The sequence below is a fragment of the Bos indicus genome, chromosome 26 (genome assembly GCF_029378745.1).
Source record: "Bos indicus isolate NIAB-ARS_2022 breed Sahiwal x Tharparkar chromosome 26, NIAB-ARS_B.indTharparkar_mat_pri_1.0, whole genome shotgun sequence".
NCBI lineage: Eukaryota > Metazoa > Chordata > Mammalia > Artiodactyla > Bovidae > Bos > Bos indicus.
Window position 1 is genome coordinate 37,297,919 of NC_091785.1, and position 22,257 is coordinate 37,320,175.

Genomic DNA, 22,257 nt, shown 5'->3' on the forward strand with positions numbered 1-22,257 from the left:
ATCAGCTAGGTTTATCACTGAGCAATCTCAAGAGCCAAGATGTAACAGGCACTGAGAGGTTAGGTAACTTTGCCTAAGATCATCCAGGTCTGGCTTTGGGAGGTTCGGGGGTGGGGGCAGGTTTACTAAGGTGTAACTTACATACAGTAAAACTCATCCTTTGTTGTGCACAATTCTGAGTTTTTAAAACACACACACAGATGTATAACTGCCTGCCATGATCAGGAGGTAGAGGGGTTCTATCACTCCCTCTATGGCCTTGCAGGCAGCATTGGCCATGATTTTAACAGATGACAAAATGGAGTCTGGGAGAGGTGGTGGTGTTGCCTAAGATCGCTCAGTTAGTAAGTGACAGATCAGTGACTTGAACTTTCATCATGTGCCTGCCAGATCAGCTACCTGCACAGTGTAGCCTCCTAAATCTACTGAGCTCAACCCTCAGCGGCTGGGGGTGTGGAAGGGAAAAGCCTCCGAAATCCCCCCCCCCCCCCAACACTCTCCACTGCTCGCACCGGTACTTAGGCCAACACCCACCCTTCCAGAAAGGGTGACGAACAAAGAGAGGCCAAATTCGGCAAGGCTGGGGAAGCCACACGTAAAGAGAACAGCAGCCTCTGGGTCCAGGGAACGGAGTCTAGGGGCAGCTTAGGCTTCGGGTCCAGATAGACTAGGGTGCCCAGCGACTTGATGCGCCTCCACTGCCAGCCTGGTTAATGAGTTACTCTCCTAGTTAATTCCCCTGCACGTCGAGGCTGGCAGCACCATCTCTTCCAAGCTTCCCGGTCCTGGCGCATGAATTAGCATAGATCACTTTCCCCTTCCAGGACTTCCGAGTGAGGCCCCTCACTCACTGGAAACCCGCTTCGTCCTCACGGGGGCCCAGGAAAGGCATGGGGCCAGCAGGAAACAGGGGCAGAGGAACTGGCTTGTCCTGCTGCTGCCAAGAAGGCCGATAGGAGATTCTCTCAGCCTCACCCACCTGCCGATAACTAGATCCCTCTGGGGGTAAAGCCAGACCCCTTCAGGGCAGTTTGCATGAGGCCGGTGGCCTGTTTCTTGTTGTAGGCTGGGAGAAGCCTGGGCCCTCTGCCCTGATCCTACTTTGGGAGGGAGGCTGGGGGTCTGGGCTCCAGACCACTCACTTCGTTAGGACACTTTCTGGACACATCTTGACCAAAGCAGGGGAAAGCGTTTAAGGTGGTAGCGGTAACACTTGAGTGCTTAGCCTGAGAGTTTAGGAGAGATGGCTTCACCCCTCTGCCCAGACATTGAGTGGAGGCCCTTGGCCTTCAAGATCGTGTCCTGCTATTCCCCTCAGCTAAGATCACTAATATTGACTGTGCTACGAATGGCCGTTCCCCGCCTGCAGACAGGGTGGGGCTTTTAGTACCCCCAGTTTCCATTTGGAGCCTAAGGCCGAGTTTGACAGGTCTGGTCTGCAGGCGAATCTGAACCTCCAGCCCTCATGGAGATGTTTCTGTGCAGAATGGGGTCCTCTCCCATCGACTCCAGGATTGGGGATCTACAACCCACCTAAACTGGGTGCTTCTTTCTGGGAACAGAAGGCTGACCTCTACTTCTACCCCAGACTGGCTGGCTAGTGCAGCCCAAAAACTTCCAGTTTTCCTTGTGGCTTCAGGCTCTCTGTTGGCCTGGGCACAATGGGGCTTGTGTCCCTACAGCCTAAGTGAAGGAAGGTTTTCTGAACTGGAGATGATATTTTTGGTGGTCTGTGGTTTAGGACCCAGGGAGATAGTATTCAAAATACACCCCATCCCAAAAGGCTGGATCAAGCACCCTGTTTCCTTGGGCTTGTAGGAAAGGATGGGGGGATGCCACAAAGCAAGGTGGAGAGAAACTGCTAAGAGTGAAAACCCAGCCGAGAGCCTTGCCCATAACTGGCATAAGAGAGCTGAAGTCTGAGGCAGGGGCAGGCTTCTTGGGACATGAACACAAAGCTGAGGCCCAAGACTGTCTCGTGTGTGAATATGTGTATGTATATGCCCTGGGAAGGTTGGGAGGAAGCAGCATCATGATCTCTGCTGGGTCCTCCCTAAGGCCAGGTGCCCGGACAACCCCAGAAAACACACTCCTAACCCCTCTCTCGCCTAGAGTGTTTTCCAAAAGGGGTTTTTGGACCCTCCTCTCATTGCACCCCCAATACAGACTATGCCTGGAATAAAGAGAAATTGACATGAACATAAATACACAGTAGATGAATCCACAGAGGATCAGGGGTGACCCCAGGGCAGGGAACAGATAGCTGGCAACACAGGGGAACACGTTCCCAGACCTGGGGACTTACGACTGATGAATCTAGGGGCGGTGCAGCCTGACTTACAGGACTTCCCTTTTCTCCCCCTCCCAATCGACATTTTTTCAGTCTCACGGCAACCTCATCACCAAACACAGGCATTTCTTCGTCCTTAAGCAAAATGACATGGGCCGCCAAGTAAGAGATTTAAAGGATGCCAGTTTTTTTTTTTAAATCATTAATTGTAAACGTGCAAAATACCTGCTGGTACTTCACTTTAGAAGAATGTAATTGGCAAAAAGAAAAAAAAGAGAGAGAGAAAAAGAGGCGGCTGATGAATAGATAATAGATCTTTAACCACCAATAAACAGAGAGCAGCGCCAGCAGCCTGGGGGATGTGATCATAATTATGCTGCTGCGTGAGCCAATGGGGACGAGGGAACTCGGCCCTAAAATCATCCCAAAACCGAAGGCAAGCTCGAAAATGCGGACACGGCCTGGGACTGGAGAAACGATCTGCACTCCCTAATTGTAAGCCCGGGGTTTGCACAGCAACCCGCCCCTGGGACGACAGATGGCAGAATAATAATAGAAATAGTGACAATAAATAATAATAATGACAACAACACTGACAAAAATAATAACGACAACCTAATGGTAATAGTAACAGCACATCAGCCTCTCCCTTGACCTTGGACCCCTAGTCCCAGATATTGCAGAAGGAGCTTTTGGGGGAAGGAGATGAGCCCCTTCCCGGAAAGGAAAATCGAGACCCTGTGGGGAAGTTGGAAGCGCCCACCGTCCCCGCAGGGTCATCCACTCCGGTCTCAACTTGGAAAAGAACGAGCCGCGTCAAGGATGGACAGATCAGCGACCCTGAGACCTCGAGGCTACGCGCGGTTGGACCACCTAGCACCCCTTCACGCCAGGCTCCCTCCTCACCTAGGAAATCGCCGGGAGTATAGCTGACCGAACAGCTCCGTTAACCCTCGCCGGGAACCCACCCTTGCCTGCTTACCCTCGAGGGCTCCCGTGGCGATTCCAGCTCCCCAGACGCGGGGCTGCGGAGGGCAGCAGCGCGAAGCGCTGGGCGCGAGGAATCTGTAGTGTCCGCGCGTCCGTCTGTACCCCCAAGCCCGGGCTCGGCAGGCTGGGGAATCCAGGGGGCCACAGAGGAGACGGCGCCGACCGGGGGCTCTGCAGAGACCGGGGTGCCCCGGAGGGAGTGATGGTGGTGGAGAGGAGGCGGTGGCCGAGGGGGAGGAGGTGGGGAAAGAGGAGGAGGGAGAACTGGAGGAGGAGAAGGAGGAAGAGGAGGAGGAGGAGAAAAAGCGAAGGAAGAGGAGGAGGCGAAAGAGGAGGAGAAGAAGCCGCTGCGGCGCCGCGGGAGCGAGTGAGCTGGGGGCGCGGGGCGACGGCGCCGAGAGGCCGGGCGGCCCGGCGGGCGCAGGAGGCACTGCCGCGGCAACGGCGGCGACTCCGTTCCACTCTCGGCCCGGATCCAGGCCTCCGGGTTCCCAGGCGCTCGCCTCCCTCTGACGCACTTTAAAGAGTCTCCCCCCTTCCACCTCAGGGCGAGTAATAGCGACCAATCATCAAGCCATTTACCAGGCTTCGGAGGAAGCTGTTTATGTGATCCCCGCACTAATTAGGCTCATGAACTAACAAATCGTTTGCACAACTTGTGAAGAAGCGAACACTTCCATGGATTGTCCTTGGACTTAGGGCGCCCTGCCCGCCTTTTGCAGAAGAGAGAAAACTTTTTTTTGCCTCCCCCGAGAAACTACCCCCCCCCACTCCGCCTCTAACTTCGACCCCCCCCCCCCACGCCATCTCGCCAAAAAAAAAAAAAAAAATTACCCCAATCCACGCCTGCAAATTCTTCTGGAAGGATTTCTCCCCCTCTCTCCAGGTTGGGCGCGTTTGGTGCAAGATTCTCGGGATCCTCGGCGTTGCCTTTCCCTCCCCCTCCCCCCTCCTTTCCTTTTTCCTTTCCTTTCCTTTCTTCCTCCCTTTCCTCCCCCCACCCCCACCCCCACCCAACAAGTCCCCAATTCTCGTCCGTTCTCGCCGCGGGCAGCGGGCAGCGGGCGGCGGAGGCAGCGCGCCGCGGTCGCCGGGAGCCGGGAGCCCCGGGCGCCCGCTCCTTGGCGCAGCATGTTCCAGCCGGCGCCCAAGCGCTGCTTCACCATCGAGTCGCTGGTGGCCAAGGACAGTCCCCTGCCCGCCTCGCGCTCCGAGGATCCCATCCGTCCCGCGGCGCTCAGCTACGCCAACTCCAGCCCCATAAACCCGTTCCTCAACGGCTTCCACTCGGCCGCCGCCGCCGCTGCCGCCGGCAGGGGCGTCTACTCCAACCCGGACTTGGTGTTCGCCGAGGCGGTCTCGCACCCGCCCAACCCGGCCGTGCCAGTGCACCCGGTGCCGCCGCCGCACGCCTTGGCCGCCCACCCCCTGCCCTCCTCGCACTCGCCACACCCCCTCTTCGCCTCGCAGCAGCGGGACCCGTCCACCTTCTACCCCTGGCTCATCCATCGCTATCGATATCTGGGCCACCGCTTCCAAGGTACGTGCCACGTCGCGGGGCCGCGGAGCGCTGCATCCTACGCTGCCCTCGGCCTGCTCCGGGTGGGCGCCCGGCGAGGCCTGGATGGAGGTTTTTCCGGCTCGACCGCCCGCTCGCTGCGTCTGGAAACTGGGCGGCGAGGAGTCGGGCTTGGTGTTGGTCCCCAGTCTCCGAGCTGCGGCCAGTTTGGGGGCTGGCCTGCGGCCGCTTGACCCTTTAAGGAGGGACGCAGAGGAGTTGCCTCCGAATGCTCTCAAGGCGGGCTGTCTTAGCCTGCTCCGAGTGCTGGCCACCGAGGAATCCATGGCCCGCGGGGTGCCCAGGCTCTCCGTCTCCTGGGCTATGCTCTCGCCGCCCTGGCTCCGAGGGGCGCAGGCAAGGGCCGGCCCCAGGTTCGCCTTCCACTACGTGTTCGCCACCCACTCCGCGCCCCTGTCTCCTAGACCTGCGACGTCTCGGTCTCTGACCCTCTTCTGGCAGCGAAGAGACCCTTACGCCCCCGGAGCAAAGTCTGGGGGGGTTGTTTGATCCTGCTTATTTCGGAGGCTGGGGAGGGGCGGGAACCCGCGCGGGTAGGAACCTCTCCGAGGCTCGGCACTCTCGCGGTGACCTGTTCAATTCCGGAGCCGAGCCGCCACGGCGGGAAAGCAGGTTCGGACTGATTTTTGTTTTTGTTTTTCTTTTAAAAGAAATGAACCGGGTCGGAAGATGGGCTAGAGGAAATCTGTTTGGGTGTTTTCCTTTCTTGCTGTTTTTTTTTGGATTTTTTTTTTCTCTGGGTGGAGGGTAGGAGGAAAGTTAAAACTCCGGTAAACGGGACAAGTAATTAGTTTGGCGATCCTAGCGGGGAAAAGACCTACCTCCGGAGGCAGCCGATCAATACTCGGCGGCTTGTCCATTTGTTAACCCTTTGCATTCCTGCCAGCGCCTAAAGTCGGGTAGACGCCCCCCCCCCCTTCCTTAATTTCAAAAACCAAACCAAACAAAAACAACGTTTTACCCTTATTCCCAGACCGAATTTGCCTCCATCCCCCCGAACTGTCGGTTTGTTTTTCTTTGGGTTTTTGGTGAATCGATTTCCCACCCCAGTGAGTGGACCTGAAACTGGCTCTGCTTGCAAAGTTTAGGGCTCCCTTTCCTCATTTTCCAGCAGCCACGGTCTTGGTCCTCACACCAGACTCGGAGTAGCTGGGATCTTCGGGGGCCGCGAACAGTCCTAAAAGGTGCCCGCGGCTCCGTACGCCGCCCCCCCCCCCCCCCCCCGGGTTACGATGCCTTCCCTCGCGTCTCCTAGTTCTCCGGAGCAGGGCAGCGGGGAAGCCGGGACCTCGGGGAGGCAGCGGCAGCAGAAACCCTGCGCACCCGCCGGAGAGATTTCTCTGAAGCCCGGGCTGCAACAACACGCCCGGCCTCTGCGCTTTTCCGGAGGATAAAGACTTTGAAAATACGTACCGGAGAAAACTTTAGATAGCGGCTCATCACCTCTCCGCCCCTCATCCCCGGGGGCAAACTTTTCTCCGAGATGAGAAAAAAAAGAAAGCCGTTTCTTTGGGTCCAGGGCGCCAATCCCCGGATCCGGCCTTGCTGCCCCCTCCTCGATCCCCGGGTGCCCGGCGCGGAGGTGGTGAGGCCCGCGGCGCCCGGGGGTCTGCAAAGCCCGCCTAGGACAACTGCTGGGTGGCAGCCGCTCAGGTCCGGGCCCAGCGGACAGGGCCAGGCGGCTGGACCGGCGCTCCCTTCGCGCGTCTGGAGGGGCCCGGCCCCCTCTGGGCCAAGCCGCACCGGGTACGTCCGCGAAGGCCTTGAGCTCGCTGCCAGGTCAGCCCGGCTCCGGAGAAGCGCGCGGCCCGGGTTAGGACGGCCACCTCTAACAGGACTTCTGCTGTGTTCCCCGCAGGGAACGACGCAAGCCCGGAGAGCTTCCTTTTGCACAACGCCCTGGCCCGAAAGCCGAAGCGGATCCGCACCGCCTTTTCCCCGTCCCAGCTTCTGAGGCTGGAACACGCCTTCGAGAAGAATCACTACGTGGTGGGCGCCGAGAGGAAGCAGTTGGCGCACAGCCTCAGCCTCACGGAAACTCAGGTGAGCGGGCCCCGGCGCGGCCACCGCATCCCCGATCCCTGGACAGAGGGCCTTCCGCCAATAGGCCGGGAGTTACTCCCACGCCCTGGGCTCAAGATGTGTAAGTTTTGAGGGGCTCTTGGTTTCCTTGGGCTCCAGCACCGGACTGTAGGAGCCGACCCGCTGGAGGTTCCGAGGAGTGGGGGGGACCGGCTGAGTTGCTTTTTCTGTAGGGCCGGGCTGGACTCGCAGGTCCTGGGTGAGACACCTCTGCACTTTTGATGAGACTTTCGGTGCGAGTCTGCGGGCACGGCTGGAGCCAGGAAGAGGTGTAGGAGCGTTTGGGGCTCGAGGCTGGGAAGAGAGGGCTGGGAGTGGGTTAAGAGCGAGGTCCGTGCTGCCAGAGGCTCACGGCTCACACGGACAGCTCCCAGTTACTCCCCTTGAGGGGACGGGAGAGTCAGGCCATCGAGCCAGGCATCCTGGGTGCGTCCCTAAATCGGAGAAACTGAGCCAGGAGGCTGCGGAGAGGGGCTGCCTCAGGGGGTAGACCCTTGCTGCGCAACAGGGTCCCCCGGCGGGCCAGGCTCCGGCCTGCCCCGGGGTTGGGGAGGTGGTTTCGGGCTACAGTAGGCGCCACTGTACGCGGAGCCGCAGGGCGGGGTCAAAGTTCCCGGCAAACAGTAACATTTTCGGGCAGATTAAGTTGTAACACTTTTCCCGGGAGGCGCAAAGAGGTCGAGGCTTTTGTTTTAAAACGTTCCCCCAGACAAAACCGAAGAGGGCCTCGCGGGTTGGTGCGGGGCCCGGCACAAGGCGCGCCCGGCTGATTTCTCCTGGATAGCCGAGGCGGCGGTGGTCTTTGTCCGCCTCGCTGCCCACGCTGCCTGGAGTCTTTGTGTGCGTGTCAAGCCCCGAGCGCACCGACGCGCGCCTTGGGCGAGCGCCGGGGAGAAATGAATCGTCCTCCCCCTCAATTAGCAAACTCAAAGCAAATTAAACTCAGCCTTGTTCCAGCTCAGCTTTTTCATGGGAACACTTTGGGGGACTGGGGGCATTCGGGGAGAGCAAGCCGGGACCTGGGCCTGCCGACTCAAAGGAGAAAGCCCAGCGGACTTCAGGGGCCTGGGGGTACTGCCAGCAGAGTGGGGACAGACCCGGGGCCGTGGAAGGTGCAGTCAACACCATTTTCCTCACCTCTCCCTCGCTGCTGAGAAGCTTGGGCAGTGCCACTGTCTGGTCTGGTCAGTGTATAGGGACCCATCACCAATCTCCCCCAGGGACCGGTGCAACCCAGTCCCACATAAGTGCTCCCCAGACTACTAGCTGCCCTCTGGGGAGGCCAGGCCGCCAGCCCCGCCCTGGTGGGAAGTGATGCGATGGGGTGGGAGTTTGGCCCTGGCCTGCCCTGGAGCTGGTCAAGAAGAGGACAGAGGGGGCTCTTCCCTTATCTTTCTCGGTTTTCCTTTTACTTCCCCTCTATCCCACGGTCTTGCGGAAGCTTTCACTTTAGAGCCTCTTTTCCGAGCTGAAAAGATTCAGCTGGGTTAGTCCCCAGGGCTCTGTACCCCCACCGTCCCCCCTGGTTTTCCCCCTAAACCCCCACCCCTGACTGTCTGCCACAACCGCTCCTGCTCACCTGCAAGAGTCCTGGGCACAGAGGAGGAAGCGCAGGCAAATCCTGACTGCCTACCCCAGGGCCCAGGCCTTGCAGAGGAGGCACTATATTTAGACAGTGGCTGCGGAAACCGGCAGAAAATAGAAAGCACGTTGGGCCCAGCAGCGGGAATCAACTGTTTGCGGCACTGGTTAGGTAGAGAGAGTCAGGGACCTTTTAATTTTCCTTTACTTATTATTTTATAAGGGCTTCCCAATGTTTGGCAGGCTTTTGCACTCAACGGGGATGTGGGTGTCCTGAGTTGGCTGAAGCTAAAAGGGGCACCGAGCACGCGGAGCCGGCGGGGCCAGGGGAAAGGTTTCACCAGGAGGGCTCAGAAGGGCCGGGATCAGGCTTCCCCGGGCCCGGCAACAGGAGCTCTGTTCCCCAAGGGAAGGCTGTAGCGGGGTGTGGGTGCCGGTTAACAGGATGCGCGGCCCGGGACACTGGACTTTTGTAGTCTCAGCCCAGGGTCTGGCCAGGCAATAGAGGAGGAGGTAGGAGGGCGCTGTGCAGGAATACTAACGCGCCCTCTCTGCCTCTCCTGCAGGTAAAAGTATGGTTTCAGAACCGCAGGACGAAGTTCAAAAGGCAGAAGCTGGAGGAAGAAGGCTCAGATTCGCAACAAAAGAAAAAAGGGACGCACCATATTAACCGGTGGAGGATCGCCACAAAGCAGGCGAGTCCCGAGGAAATAGATGTGACCTCAGACGATTAAAAACACAGACAGAACCCCACCGAAACGGACATCACAGAGCAAAACAGAGACAGGGAGAGGAGGGGAAGACGAAAAAAAAAAAGAAAACAAAAAACCCTACAAAACAAAAACAACCGCACACACACATTCACGGAGAAGGGGACAGGGAGTCAGAGAGAGGAGCCGCGGCGCGACGTAGACGGGCGGCAGAACCAGGGTCCTCATCCGAGGCCGCGCCTCGATGGCAGAAGACGGGAGGCTCCTTGATGAACACGCTACCCTTGTCTAAAGAGGCAGCTGAGTGAGTGAGTGAGGCAGAAAGAGAGAGAGAGAGAGAGGTCCTAAGGTGGCAAAGCCGAAGGCGCTCTGACAAGGGGAGCTGTCAGTCAAACGCCAAACCAGCGAGACAAGATGATTGGCAGGTATTCCGTTTATCACAGTCCGATTTTTTTTTTTAAATGATGATGATAATGGTGATGATAAAAGAAAAAAAAAAAAACCCAACCAGGCACAGGACTTTTAAATTTTGCCCTTCGAAGTGTTTTTTTCCCCCCAATCTTTAAAAATAATGAGTAATAATCGAGATTCCATATCCAGCCCCATCCCACACCTGTTCAAAAACTTGAATTGCATGTAGCAGTTGTTGGGCGAATGGTGTCTAAAGACAGAAAATGAATTGTAATTTTCTTTTCCTTTTAAAGACAGGTTCTGTGTGTTTTTATTTTGATTTTTTTTTTCAAGAAACGTGCAGTCTGTAAACACTTTTTGATACCTTCTGATGTCAAAGTGATTGTGAAAGCTAAATGAGGTAGGCTCAGCAATAGTGGTCCTCTTTCAGAGAAATGGGGAACAGGATGGGGGGCTGGGGGTGGAGGGGGAGGGTGCCCATAAGAGGAGTCAGAACTTGTTCTGGGAAAAGAAACAACAAAAAATCTAAATTCTATTTCTTGGACATTCCCTTTCCTAACATGCCGAGGCTTAAAACCACGAAGTAAACTTCTCCTTTTAGTCATTGAAGATATTGGCTGAGTTCAACCATTTGCCGTAAAGGCCATTCCAAACTTTAAATCTATATATTGCAAAAACTGAAGGACTGTAGTTAGCGGGGATGATGTTAAGTGTGGCCAAGGACACTGCGGCAAGTTTTCAAGCACTGAGTTTCTATTTCAAGATCATAGACTTACTAAAGAGAGTGACAAATGCTTCCTTAATGTCTTCTATACCAGAATGTAAATATTTTTGTGTTTTGTGTTAATTTGTTAGAATTCTAACACACTATATACTTCCAAGAAGTATGTCAATGTCAATATTTTGTCAATAAAGATTTATCAATATGCCCTCAGAGTAGTCGTCTTGGGAAATTGAAGTGATTTTTTTTTTTAAAGCATCTTTTTAATTTGAGTGTGGTCCTTCCCCAACTAGGCTCAAGAAGCACAGGCTCACCACCCACAAAAGGGCCAGACTGATGGATTCTTGGGCATTTTAAAGAGAGAAGAGGGTGGAAAAGGGAGAGGATTAGGAAAACTTAAGTCCTTCAGAAAAGAGATGGAAGAAAAGTTTTCCATCCAGACCTTTGCCCATTGCACGGCCTAAAGAAGGAGTTTAATTTGAATTTCAGGTTAAACATGCTTACTACTCTTAACCTCTAGTTATTTAAAAAAAAAAAAAAAACTAGACATGTAGCTATGCACTGAAGAATATTCCCCTAGGATTAGGGAAAACACTTAGCAGAATCAGAATCCTAGTATTTTTAAAATGTGTTTCTGACCTCAAACCCCTGAAATATGTCTCTTCTCCCTCTCTTTTTCTTCCTCCTTCTCTTCCTTCCTTCTCTCCTCCCTCCCTCTCTTCTTTACTTCCTCTCTCCAGCCCCAATCTGCTAAAGGTGATGAGATGAGCCCAAGGGCCTCAGCAGCCTTATAAGGCAAGCATTCTGAGAAACCTTCAACTCTCAATTTTAACAGTAAAGAAAAAGTTGTAACCAGTCTTGGAGGAAACTTAGCTCCCCCCACCTCCTTCCCCCTTCTGGGGGTACGAGGTTGTTTTTGCATGCTTCATTTGCTTCTTATCCTGATAGGCTGCATTAATCAGTTTTATTTCCATTGATAGAGAAACCTCGTCTGTTCTGTTCGAGCTACAAAGCGTCCTGCGAGCTTTTGTGAAAGTGCAAATCAGTTTAAGCAATTATCATACCAGGAATATGAAGGGGAAAGAGGAGGCCTTGCCCAGTGGTCTCCTTTAATCTCTTAATCCACGGATCCAGGGGGGCTGCCTGGACATAATTTAGGACAATCTCCCCACCCTTTACACTGTGATAAGGCCAAGTTACAATGCAGGGCAAAAATACAAGCTTTGTTAACATCCTGCCTTGAAAAGTTAAGATTAGACATTCTGTGCACGTGTGGGGACTATAGGGCACTATGGAAATTTTTCTTTCTTTTTTTTCCCCTCCCTTCCTCTCTTCTAAAGTAGATTTCATTCTTGGTCTCTCTCTCTCTTTTTTTCCCCTTTTATCTCTGCCTTTCTCACCCCCTTTCTCCCTCTCTGTTTCTCTGGAGAACTCTGACTGTTTGTAGGGGCATTTCCACACAGACTTCCTGGAAAGGTGTGGGTGGACTGGCGGAGACTCGGCTCTGAGGATGCTGGGCCAGAAGGAGCTGATTCAGAAGAGGGGTGTGCTTCAGGAGAGGGGGACAGGTGCTGCCCTGTGTATCCTGGGGACTCAGTCGGGGATTCCAGCCACTTGGACAGTGGGACTCTGGCCAATAGCTGTCTTCTGTGCTTCGCAGTCCCTGCTGCAGCACCTCCGCACCTCTTTCTTTTAAACAAGTTACCTTTCCCTTCGACCCACTTCCTCAAGCCCAGAACGCCTCAAATACAGAGCACAGACCTGTTAAAATTCAGACTAGCCTTTCCTGAAGAAAATTTCCCATCTTGACAAAAGGCTTATTTCTGCAAGAAGCATATACTTTTTTTTTTTTAAGTACCAGAAAAGGGGGAGCGTGATGAAGATTTATTATTATTATTTTTTTGGTAAATGTCCTATGTAGTGTAACTGCAATAAAATCATCAGAGAATACTATTAGCTTTGAAAAAAAAAAAAACTAAAAGCTTTATTACAAACCAAGCTTTGAAAATAGGGGGGATTAGGCGGCTGAAAGGGTCCCACAATGGTAAGAAGAAAAGGTTTCATGCTAATGAGGTTAATGCCCTTTGTATCTCGGGCCTCCACATCTTCATTACGCGCTATCTCCGGCTGCACGGAGCGGCTCAGAGAGCCGCAATCCACTCCAACGCCCCCCTTCCCGGCCCAAAGAAGGATTTGATAGCAGCTCTGTTCAAACTAGATAATTATATCTTTTCAAGTCGGAATTAAGATAAAGAAAGTGAAGCAGAGGCGGCTCGCCTTGATCCACTGCAAACAAATTTGGCGCACTTTCGAGTCCTTCCCCCGCCTCAAAAAGGCTGGACAGTCAGCTTATTAGCCGCTCGTTTGCTTTATTAATTCATCTATTTAAAGTGGCAGGATTAGAGGGTCTAATGTGGACGCGGGCTGCCGTGGCGCCGAGGAATATAAATATTTGCGAGATGCCATCCCACGATGACTATCTGGGCGCGGGGCGCGGGGCAGGGTGCGGGGCGCGTGTGCTGTGCGGCTGCGTCCCCGTGTCCCCGTCGCAGTGCGCGCTTGCTGGGCTGGAGCCCCTTGGGGAGGGGAGCGTGGGAGCTGTGTGCTGCAGGTCTGTGTCCTCCCTCGCGGTTCATGGGTACCAGGCCTAGATAACCCTGGCAGGGCTCAGTGGGCATCCAGGGTCAGGTTCGGCTTTTCTCCCTACACCTGGAGCTGCACGCATGTTGCCTTGAGTCCTGCCTGTTATCCCGGATGGCAATGTAGGTTACACGTTTGATCGATGACCCGCTCTCTTGTCAATTGTGTGCGTTCACCTGAGCTGAGTGGGTTTAGGGAGCCGAGAGGCATGGGTTCTCCGTTAATATTTCCCCAAGAGTCAAACGGAATGTACAAGGCAAGGGTGCCCAACCTCATTCTCCTTCCTGCGAGGTACAGAGGAGCTCGGCGCGCGTTTCTCATTTGGGGTCCAGTTCCTCAGGGCGGCAAAGGGCCTGGTAGGCGCAAGCAGAGGTTTGGGGCGGGAGGGCGGTGGTTGCGTTCAAGGCATCAAAAACTCATGAGATAAAAGCCTGGGACCTCCGGACTGTTATCCCCTTCTGCCTCTTGTTTTGCGTGTCCGGTACCCCCGGCTCGCTCCAGCTCTGTTTCTGGCAGCCAAGCGCAGCCGGAGCGGGAGCTTTGGCGGCGGCCCGGAACCTGCCGGGCCACTTTTGTGCTAGGGGCGGATTGTGGCAGGCAGAGAGCCGCGCCAAGCGGGCCCGGCAGAAAGGGGGCTCGGGCCTGCGCGCGGCCTTGGAAACCTCGGCTCCTCCCCGTCCCCGCCTCGAGTCGCAGGAAACAAAGTCTCGGACGCGCAGGCCCATTGGGGCGGGGTGGGGAGGAACTCTGGCGGGTCGGAGGCCTGGCCCGGGGCCCCGCGCCGCCGTTGGGGGGATCTGGGCTGGGCTCCCTGCTTGTGGGCAGCTGCAAGTCGGAATAAGGGTGGGGACGTGAGTTAGGGCGGGAGGCTGCGCTTGTGACTTTGTAGAGGTTGAGTGTATGAGTTAGGTCTGTAAAACAGTTGTGCTTGTGTGTCTGAGCCAGGAGTGAAGTCAGGGTGTGTAGGTGCTAATTGTGCTAACTGCGTGAGTTAAGAGGCAGGAGAGGCCAGTGCTGTGTGTGTAGATCTGAGTGTGTCAAGGTGGCCAGCTTTCCTTGTGCGTCCAGATTGTATGGAGTTCGGACAGGAAGGTGTAGAAACACAGTTTTGGGTGGATTCGTGTGCCAGCGTCGAGTGGCCGTGAGCCCCGCGATAGCTGTGGATCTCGGAGGATGGGAATGACCTCGGTGTGTGTGGCTCGCGGGAACATTTCTCCGTGTTTGGGTGGCGTCCCGGGTGATGGCGGCACTTGTGTGTTGCGGGATCTAGACATGCGTGTCTAGTGAGAAGGCTCGGGTTTGGTTATTGTGTCCGCAGCGCACCACTCGCCCCGAAGTTTGGCAAACAGCTGGGGGTTTTTTGGTAACTGAGCATTTTTCCAGGCAGGCCTTTCTTATTCTGGCAATCAGCGTTTGGTTTACGTGGGTGCCGCCTCCGGGCAGCGGCAGGCCGGGCGGGAGAGGGGCCTGCCGCGTTTGGCGGGCGGCGGTGCCCCAAGGCCGAGTTGCGGGGCCGCGGGCGCGCCAGGTCCGCAGCTCCGCTCCCGCGCCGGCCGCTCGGCCGCCGCCTTCACGTCCCCCAACCCGTCCCTCGGCGAGCGGGAAGTGGGAGTTTTGAGAACCCGCTGACCCCAACCGTGACCCCGCTCTGGGAGGTGGCTTCTCCTGGCGCGACCCAAGACTCCGGGAAACCCGAGGCAGTGCCACGCTTGAAAGCGAAATGTCCATTCATCAGCAGAGCCCCGGCGTCTAATTGGCCTTTTGTTCGTTAGTGCCTGTTGCCCCGCAGGGGGTTGGGGGAACTTGGGAGGGCCTCGCCGGGACTGCAAGTAGGGGTGCCTGGCGCTCCGGGCTCGGGTCCGCGTAGGGCAAAGGCGCGTCGCACTCCTCGGAGGGGGCGCCAGAGCGCGCCAAAGATCACGCCCACGTGCGAGGATGCTCGGCTGGAGGCAGGGTCTCCGAGAGCCCCCGCGGGATCCTCCGAGCTGCTGGAGACCCACGGACTCGTCTCTGCTCCCATCTCCACCTGCATGCAGACTTAGTCTCCACGTCTTTTCTCCGCGCCTTCGGGTTTTCAGTCCTGCCTTCCTGCCTTTCCTAAGTTCCCAGCGCAGGCACTGGCTTTGGGACTGAGTTGGGCTCACGCCCAGCCGTTCTTCCTGCTTCTTTCGCCCTGCTCTAGCCGCCTACCATCGAGCGGCTCTGGGTCCCCCTTCTAGGCACCAAGCTGGCACTATCGTCCCGCCTGCACCCAGTTTCACTGGGGTGAAGGGATTGAGAGAATATATTTTTGCCCGCCAAGGAGGTGGGAATTGACCAACTGTTAGGCGATCAGATAGCGGAGGAAGACCGGGTCTCCACCACTGCAAATTCTACCTGGCTCTAAATCAAGCCTGACCTTCCCTCTCCCTGTCTCCCACCCAGTGGACCAATCAAGCCTCCCTGGTCCCCCCTCTAACCCACATCTACTGCACACCGCCATAGAGTCCTACAGAGAGCGCAGGGGCAAGGTCTCCTCTACCACCATAAGCCCAGAGACCCAGACACACCTGATGCGCCAGGGAGGTGCCTGGAATGGGGATGGGGTCGCGTTTGGAAAATGATCCAGGGCCCCCAACCCACGCCTCTCCTCTTTCCCGGGCGAGGACCTGCTTTGCCCGGCAGTGGTCTGGCTGCCCGGCTCCTGGTCTCAGCCCGGCCCCAGGCCGCCCCTGCCCCCAGCTAGCTCTAGGTCCTATATATAGCGCGGGTCTCCACAGCCCTAGGCTGGACCCTGACGTCAGGAAGAACTTGATCTTGCCTGCTTCGCTCCTGCTTCTGAAACTGATCCTTGAAATGAGAGAACAGACTCTACACAATTCCCATGGCCTTGACATAAGGTACAGCGATAAATATACACCACTAATGAGCAATTACCATATAATCACCTTCCAATTAGCTCGCATAATGATGAATTAAACATTCTAGCAGGCGGGATTAGGTTTCTTACTTTGTATATTATTTACGAAGGCTATAGCTTCTGCAAAGAACCAAATATCAAATTAGATGGGGAATTTTCACTTGGGGGTAATTATGCATTCAGGCCAGCGGCTGTATTCTGGTCACTTGTCAAATGAGGCCTCCTGCAAGGTACTGACCAGTTCGTTTGGGCGTTTGTTTCCTCCGTTTCCTCTTGTTCTCTTTAGGCTGCAATTGCCTTTCCTTTTCCTTTAACCTCCCTGGCCAGAGGGTGGGAGGCTAGTTGGGTGGAGGAAGTGTCGCTTGGGACGGGGAGGCGGGGTTTGGGGAGGGAGGTCCGTCTCGCACCTAGGATGCGGCTCAGGCGTCCAGGCCCTCTCAGCGCAGGTCTCCTGGGCCCTGCCGGCTCTGGCTCCAGCTCCTTTCCTCCGCGGCCGGGAAGGACGACCCCGGGCGCACCCCGGGAGCCATCCGAGCGCTCGGAGAACAGACGCTCCGGCAGGGCGCTACTGCTGGCGCGGGGCCAGGGCGGCGGCCCTCCCCGCCCCGCCCCACCTTCACGGCCCGGCTTGCTGCTGTATCCTCCTCGGGTTCTCCCCTAGGCCCCTCGGGGCCTCCATGAGGTCTATTCGCCCCTTTACCCTCGTCCGCACCCCAGTGACAGGGAGGGAAAGAGGGTGTGTGGGGAGGAATATCGAAACAAACAACAAACCTCCATCCGCCCAGAGCCACCTCTCTTGTTCGGAAATGAATTTTGGCAAGAGATTAGCTCCTAATCTGATCTAACGCTGCTGACATTTGGGAAGAAGATGAAAATGGCAGCTCAATTTCATTCAGAAAAGGGGTCACTTCGCGGGGCCTCGCTGTGCTCCCCAGAGAACGTGGGTGCCCCTCCTCCCTCTCCCCTTAACGAGAGGAGCTGGTCTGAAGCTGGGTGGGGGCAGGGAGGCGTCCGGAACTGCCCACCCCCAGCCCTGGGCTTAACCCTGCCCTGTCCCGGCTTGAAAAGTGAGGCTGTAGGGAGGGTGTAGGCTGAGGCATCGTCTTCAGTCCTTCACCCCTCACCTTCTCCTTGTCTTCAGAGCATCGTACTTAAGGATTGGCCGGGGAGGCGGGGTGTCCTAGGCCCCTGTCCAGAACTTTTTAGGCTGGAGAACCCATGGGAAATAACATTTCAGGCCTCATCAGCGTTGACGCGGTTAGTCAGGTGTCCCAAGACCTTTTCTTGTGCTTCCTAGGCAGGTAAACATGCATTTAGGAGAAAGAATGTTGGACCTTGCACTCCCGTTGGGTCCTAGACCTGCCTTATTTAGAAATCATGGATCTGACTTAGCCTCTCCCAATTTGGCTCAAAGAGAAGTCTGAGAGGTGGGAGCTAGGACTTTCTGTAGGCAGAGGCCACCCCCATACCACCCTCATGTTCTTGGCCACCCAAGGGTGTCATCATGCCTAACTTCTCCCCCCAGCTGAAACTGTGTGACCAATGGCCTTATCCTGGTTCCAGGCAAGGGGGACAGGTGAAGTGACTTTTGGAGGGCACTTGCCTTATCACTGGATCTTGAGGCAGGATTCCTGTCCACCCCGACCCTTCTAAGGTCCTCTGTGTGGGGTGCAGGAACTGGAATGGTGGCTGAGGGCATCACCTTCAGCCTGTGCGAAGGACAAGCAGAAAGATCTGTGCCTGGGCCCCTGGGAGTGAGTCTGGTAAGGAAGGGATTTTGTGCCTGAGGATGGCCGTGCACCTTGCATGTGATACACAAGTAGGTGTATATGGATGTGGCTTGCACAGCATGTAACCTGAGCATGTGGACACATACACAGATGTGTAAGTGTGCACATGGCCTTGGGGTGAAAGGGCTGTTGGAGCACATACAAAACTTAGGAAAAGGCACTCCTTCTGGGTGGATGGTTCCCTGTGACTTGAAGAGTGAAATATGGGCTGGATTGCAATGAACAACCCCTACTCCACTGCTGCCCCCAGACCACTTATGCCATACCCAGCCTGTATGCCATACACTCTGGCTCTGGTGGGGATTTTGTGTGTTGGGTGTGACATTTTATTTATTTTTGTCTGTGCTGGGTCTTCATCGCTTTGCCGGGGCTTTCTCTAGTTGCGGCAAGTGGGGGCTTCTCACTGTTTGTTGTGGTGTTCAGGCTGCTCATTTCTGTGGCTTCTTGTGTGAAGCATGGGCTCTGGGGCTCAGGCTTCAGTAGTTGTGGTACATGGACTTAGTTGCTCTGAACCTATGAGATCTTCCTGGATCAGGGATCAAACCCATGTCCCCTGCCTTGGCAGGCAGATTCTTATCCACTGCACCACCAGGGAAGTCCCTGGGTGTGATATTATTGAAGGTGTCTTTATGATTGAGACTCAACTTTGAGCCAAGCTGTGTCTCCTTCACTGGCTGGGGACTGCCCCCTTCTCAGTGTGGAGGTTTGGGGTGTACCAGCCACCTCTGTCTGCCACAACGACATTCCTAAACATTACATAAAAGGCTCGTAACCGCAGGTGCCTTTGCACTTGTAAGTGAGGCTCAGGAACAGAGTGCCCACATAGGGATGAATGAGTGGACGCAAACAGTTGTTTGAGTTTGTGGGAGAAGGCTGCAAGCCTGTGTATGTGTGTGTAGCAGTGGTGAGGATAGGCACATGAAAATCCTTTATTAATAGGACTTTCTTTGAGTGCTGGAGAATGTCCTATCTCCTTGGAATTTACCTGGTGACGTGACAGTTGTTTGAAGCATTGCCTGCCTCCATGCTCCTTCCCTCCAGTTATGAAAAAATACAAGCTCGAACAGTAGTAAAGTGAATTATTTAATTTATACATCCCCCATCATCAACAATTACGTGATGAGTTGAATTGTGTACTCAAATTCATGTACTGAAGGTCTATACCCTAGGATCTCTGAATGTGACCTTATTTGAAGACAGGGTCTTTATAGAGGCAATCAAGTTAAAATGAGGTCATTAGGGTGGGTCCTAATCCATTATACCTGGTGTTCTTCTAAAAAGAGGAAGTTCGGGCCCTGATGCACAGAGAAAAGCTAATGTGAAGACCTGGAGAGTAGGCAGTCATCTCCAAGCCAAGGCAAGAGAGGCTGGAGCAGATCCTTCCTTCAAACTTTTAGAAGGAACCATTCCTGCAGACACCTTGATCTTGGTCTTCCAGCCTTCAGAACTGTGAGAAAATAAAATTCTGTTTTTTCAACCACCCAGGGCATGATACTTTGTTTCAGAAGCCCTAGCAAATGAATACAAATGATGAATCAAGGTCACTCTTGCTGCATCTGTCATTCTGGACACTCTATCTTTCACTAGTGACAATTTTAGGATGTACTTTAAATAGGATTCTTTTAGAAGCTTAATCACAATACCATGACTCCTTAATTATTCTCCTCTCTATGAGGTGATAGGCTGATTTGTGAGTAGACAGGGGTCTGGATGTAACTTGTGGCCTGAGGTGTGAACTCCCCTCGAGTATAGTGAAGAACAGCCCATCTGAGACCCAGGGCAGGTCCATCTATAAATGCTGGTGCCCTCCTCCCATTTGGAGGATTTCCTTTTCAAAAAGTCTGTGTGTCTGTGTTGAAGGGTAAAGTAGGTGTCTTCCCTTTCCTTAGTGGGGACCATGGATCTTGATGTTGCTGATCTGACCAGAGTACAAACTGTAGCAGGAACTGAGGAGACTCAGAGGGAGCTTTGCTCCCTTATCTGGGGTCTAGCTGTCTGCAGTCGTGAACCTGCTTCCCTTGGGTGCAGGCATCTCTGGCCACTACTTACCCTGCCATGCCCTTGCATGGAGTGCCCATGGGGATCAGCAGGGGTCCCCAGGACAGAGGGGCAGAACCCAAGCAGTGCTCCTTTCACTCTTTAGTATCACCTCTGCAGCTGGGGAGGGACCCACCAGGAGCGGCAGCCCAGGAGGGTCTTCCTCGTTGCTCTCTGAACAGTTCCAGGTGGACCTTTCTGAGCTTCCTGGCACCCCGGTGGCTCCTAGGGAGCAACTGGGTCAGGGCTGCCTTCCTCTGGTTTGCTGGGGGCAGGGGTGTAAGCCACAGCCGTGGGGCTATGGCCACTTGGAGGGGAGCTGAGCCTGGTTCCCCATATGGCCCAGCTGTGGCTGCATTGCTAAGCAGTGTCCCTGGCAAGTAATTACACCTATGCCAGGTCAGTTGCACCCTAAGCAAATTAGGTGCTGATCCGAAGGTGTCATGAAGCAATGGTGAGTGCAGTTAGCCTTTCCTCTCTGGGCAGCAATTGCAGACAGAGAAGCCCATTCCAGCACCTGCTGGAAGCCCATTTCATTCCACGACCTGCCTTGTTCTAAGTCCAGGCAAAGAGACCTCAAGGCCAACTTCAGTTCAGTTAGTTCAGTTCAGTCGGTTCAGTTCAGTCGCTCAGTCATGTCTGACTCTTTGCGATCCCATGGACTGCAGCAAGTCAAGCCTCCCTGTCCATCACCAACTCCCAGAGTTTACCCAAACTCATGTCCATTGAGTCCATGATGCCATCCAACCATGTCATCCTGTCATCCCCTTCTCCCACCTTCAGTCTTTCCCAGCATCAAGGTTTTTTTTAGGATTTCTAAATATTGGGGGAGAACCTTTGGATGTGTCTGGATGCTCAACATAATTATCATTCTTTAGGAACAAAATACCCAATAAACCTACTATTGTTTCCTTAGTTATATGTCTTCAGATATAAAACAATCCCTTGATCTTGGTGATGTGCAGATTAATTATTCCAAACAGTTTCTTTTGAAAGTTGGGAAGCATGTGTCTTAACCTCCTTCTCCATTTCAAGAGAACCATCCTCTCAAGTTTCCTCCAAAGCCTTGTCACTAGAGGTGGGGGGAGAAATGGACACCTCTGGGCTGTGGTGGGGCCAGGCTGGTCAGTGGGCTTTTGCGGCCTTGGAGGCCTCAAGGAGGGCAGGCCCCCACAACTTTCCAGACTGGCCCGTCAGAGACTGACCTGCAGCCCCAGAGGCCTGGTGGGGGTGGCGGAGGGAATGCACGCAGGTGAGGATGGAACAGTTGCGGTGTTTGTTCCGAGTCTCTGGACCTTCCAGTCAGGACGTCCCTGTGACTCGCTGAACATTCTTGCCCCACGGCCACCCCCAGGGGACCACCTCTCGCTTTCTCCCACCCTCTTTTGTGTGTGGAACCCTCCCAGTGGCCTCTGAGAAGCACGCCAAGGTCAGACAACAGCGGGTGCAAGGCCTGGCCTGAGGGGGGTCCACAGGGCTGCAGCCAGGAAAAGAGCCTGGAGCTTTGTTAGGTGTGTGTGGATGACACCGTGGGTGCTGAGGGCAGAGGCCCCCCCAGAGAGCTCTATGTGTATATGTGTGTGGGAAGGCTGTGTATATGGATGTGCGTGTATACGGAGATACATGGGTATGTGGGTGTATATGGATGTATTTGGGTATATATGTATATGGAGGTGTGTGTGCGGGTGTGTATATAGGTGTGTGTATATGGGTATGTATGTGTGTGGGTGTCTGGGTGTGTATGTGCATTGGGGAAATGGAGCAAGGAGGGGGAGTTTTCCTGGGAGGGTTTCTTTTCCGTTCCTGGTCTCAGTCTTGGCTCACAAGAGCCTAAAATGCCTCCGTCTGTTCCCTTACTTGTCGTCACTAGGCCTTCCACCTCCAGGAAGTCTACCTGGATTTTCCAGCCAGCCCTCTCCCCATACAGACCCTGCTGTCATTTCCTCCTGCTGCCCCTGGTAGTTACCTCTCCCATCAGGTAAATCCATCTCTCCAGTGGGCTCCAAGAATGCATGTGGGAGCAGGGCTGCTCCTCGTCTTTCCTGCTGGCTCCTTGGTGCCCAGCTGTGGCCAGAACTGCTTGGTCCTTCCTCTTCTAGCCCTCCTGCTTCTCTCTCCTCCCAGCTCCCTCTCTCAGCCCCATTTTTGGTTTCTCCTTCTCTGTCATTTCTGCTTGTCTCCATGTGTCTGTCTTCCCTAATTCATTACAAAAAATATTTGAGGTGAATATAATTAAATTTAAGATACATATTGACACCAAAGCACCCATAGTGATGGCACCATTTGGCCACCTGATGCGAAGCGCTGACTCATTGGAAAAGACTGATGCTGGGAAAGACTGAAGGCAGGAGAAGGGGACGACAGAGGACGAGATGGTTGGATAGCATCTCCGACTCAATGGACATGAGTTTGAGCAAACTTCGGGAGATAGTGAAGGACAGGGAAGCCTGGTGTGCTGCAGTTCATGGGCTTGCAAAGAGTCAGACCCAACTTAGTGACTGAACAATAATAACAAGATACATATGAA

The 22,257-nt window shown here is 54.6% G+C and overlaps 2 protein-coding genes across 3 annotated transcripts in view; one reads left to right on the plus strand and one right to left on the minus strand.

Moving 5' to 3' along the window:
- Positions 1-4,413, minus strand: part of LOC109553113 (uncharacterized) — a 115,707-nt gene extending 111,294 nt beyond the window's left edge. Inside the window, exons 1-2 of the mRNA XM_070780462.1 lie at positions 4,299-4,413; positions 3,273-3,898 (exon numbers count right to left, since the gene is read on the minus strand). Of these exons, the coding sequence (XP_070636563.1) occupies positions 3,273-3,898; positions 4,299-4,413 (741 nt within the window). The remainder of the gene's footprint in view (positions 1-3,272; positions 3,899-4,298) is intronic.
- On the plus strand, positions 4,317-10,579 carry EMX2 (empty spiracles homeobox 2). Of its 2 annotated transcripts, XM_019953043.2 has the most exons (3): positions 4,318-4,820; positions 6,718-6,902; positions 9,089-10,579. In XM_019953043.2, exons 1-3 carry the CDS (start codon positions 4,412-4,414, stop codon positions 9,254-9,256), a joined length of 762 nt encoding a protein of 253 aa, XP_019808602.1. In that variant the 5' UTR covers positions 4,318-4,411; the 3' UTR covers positions 9,257-10,579. The 2 variants fall into 2 exon arrangements, with proteins under 2 accessions (XP_019808603.1, XP_019808602.1); XM_019953044.2 differs by lacking the exon at positions 6,718-6,902 and having other exon boundaries at positions 4,317-4,820.
- Positions 10,580-22,257: the final 11,678 nt, after the last annotated feature.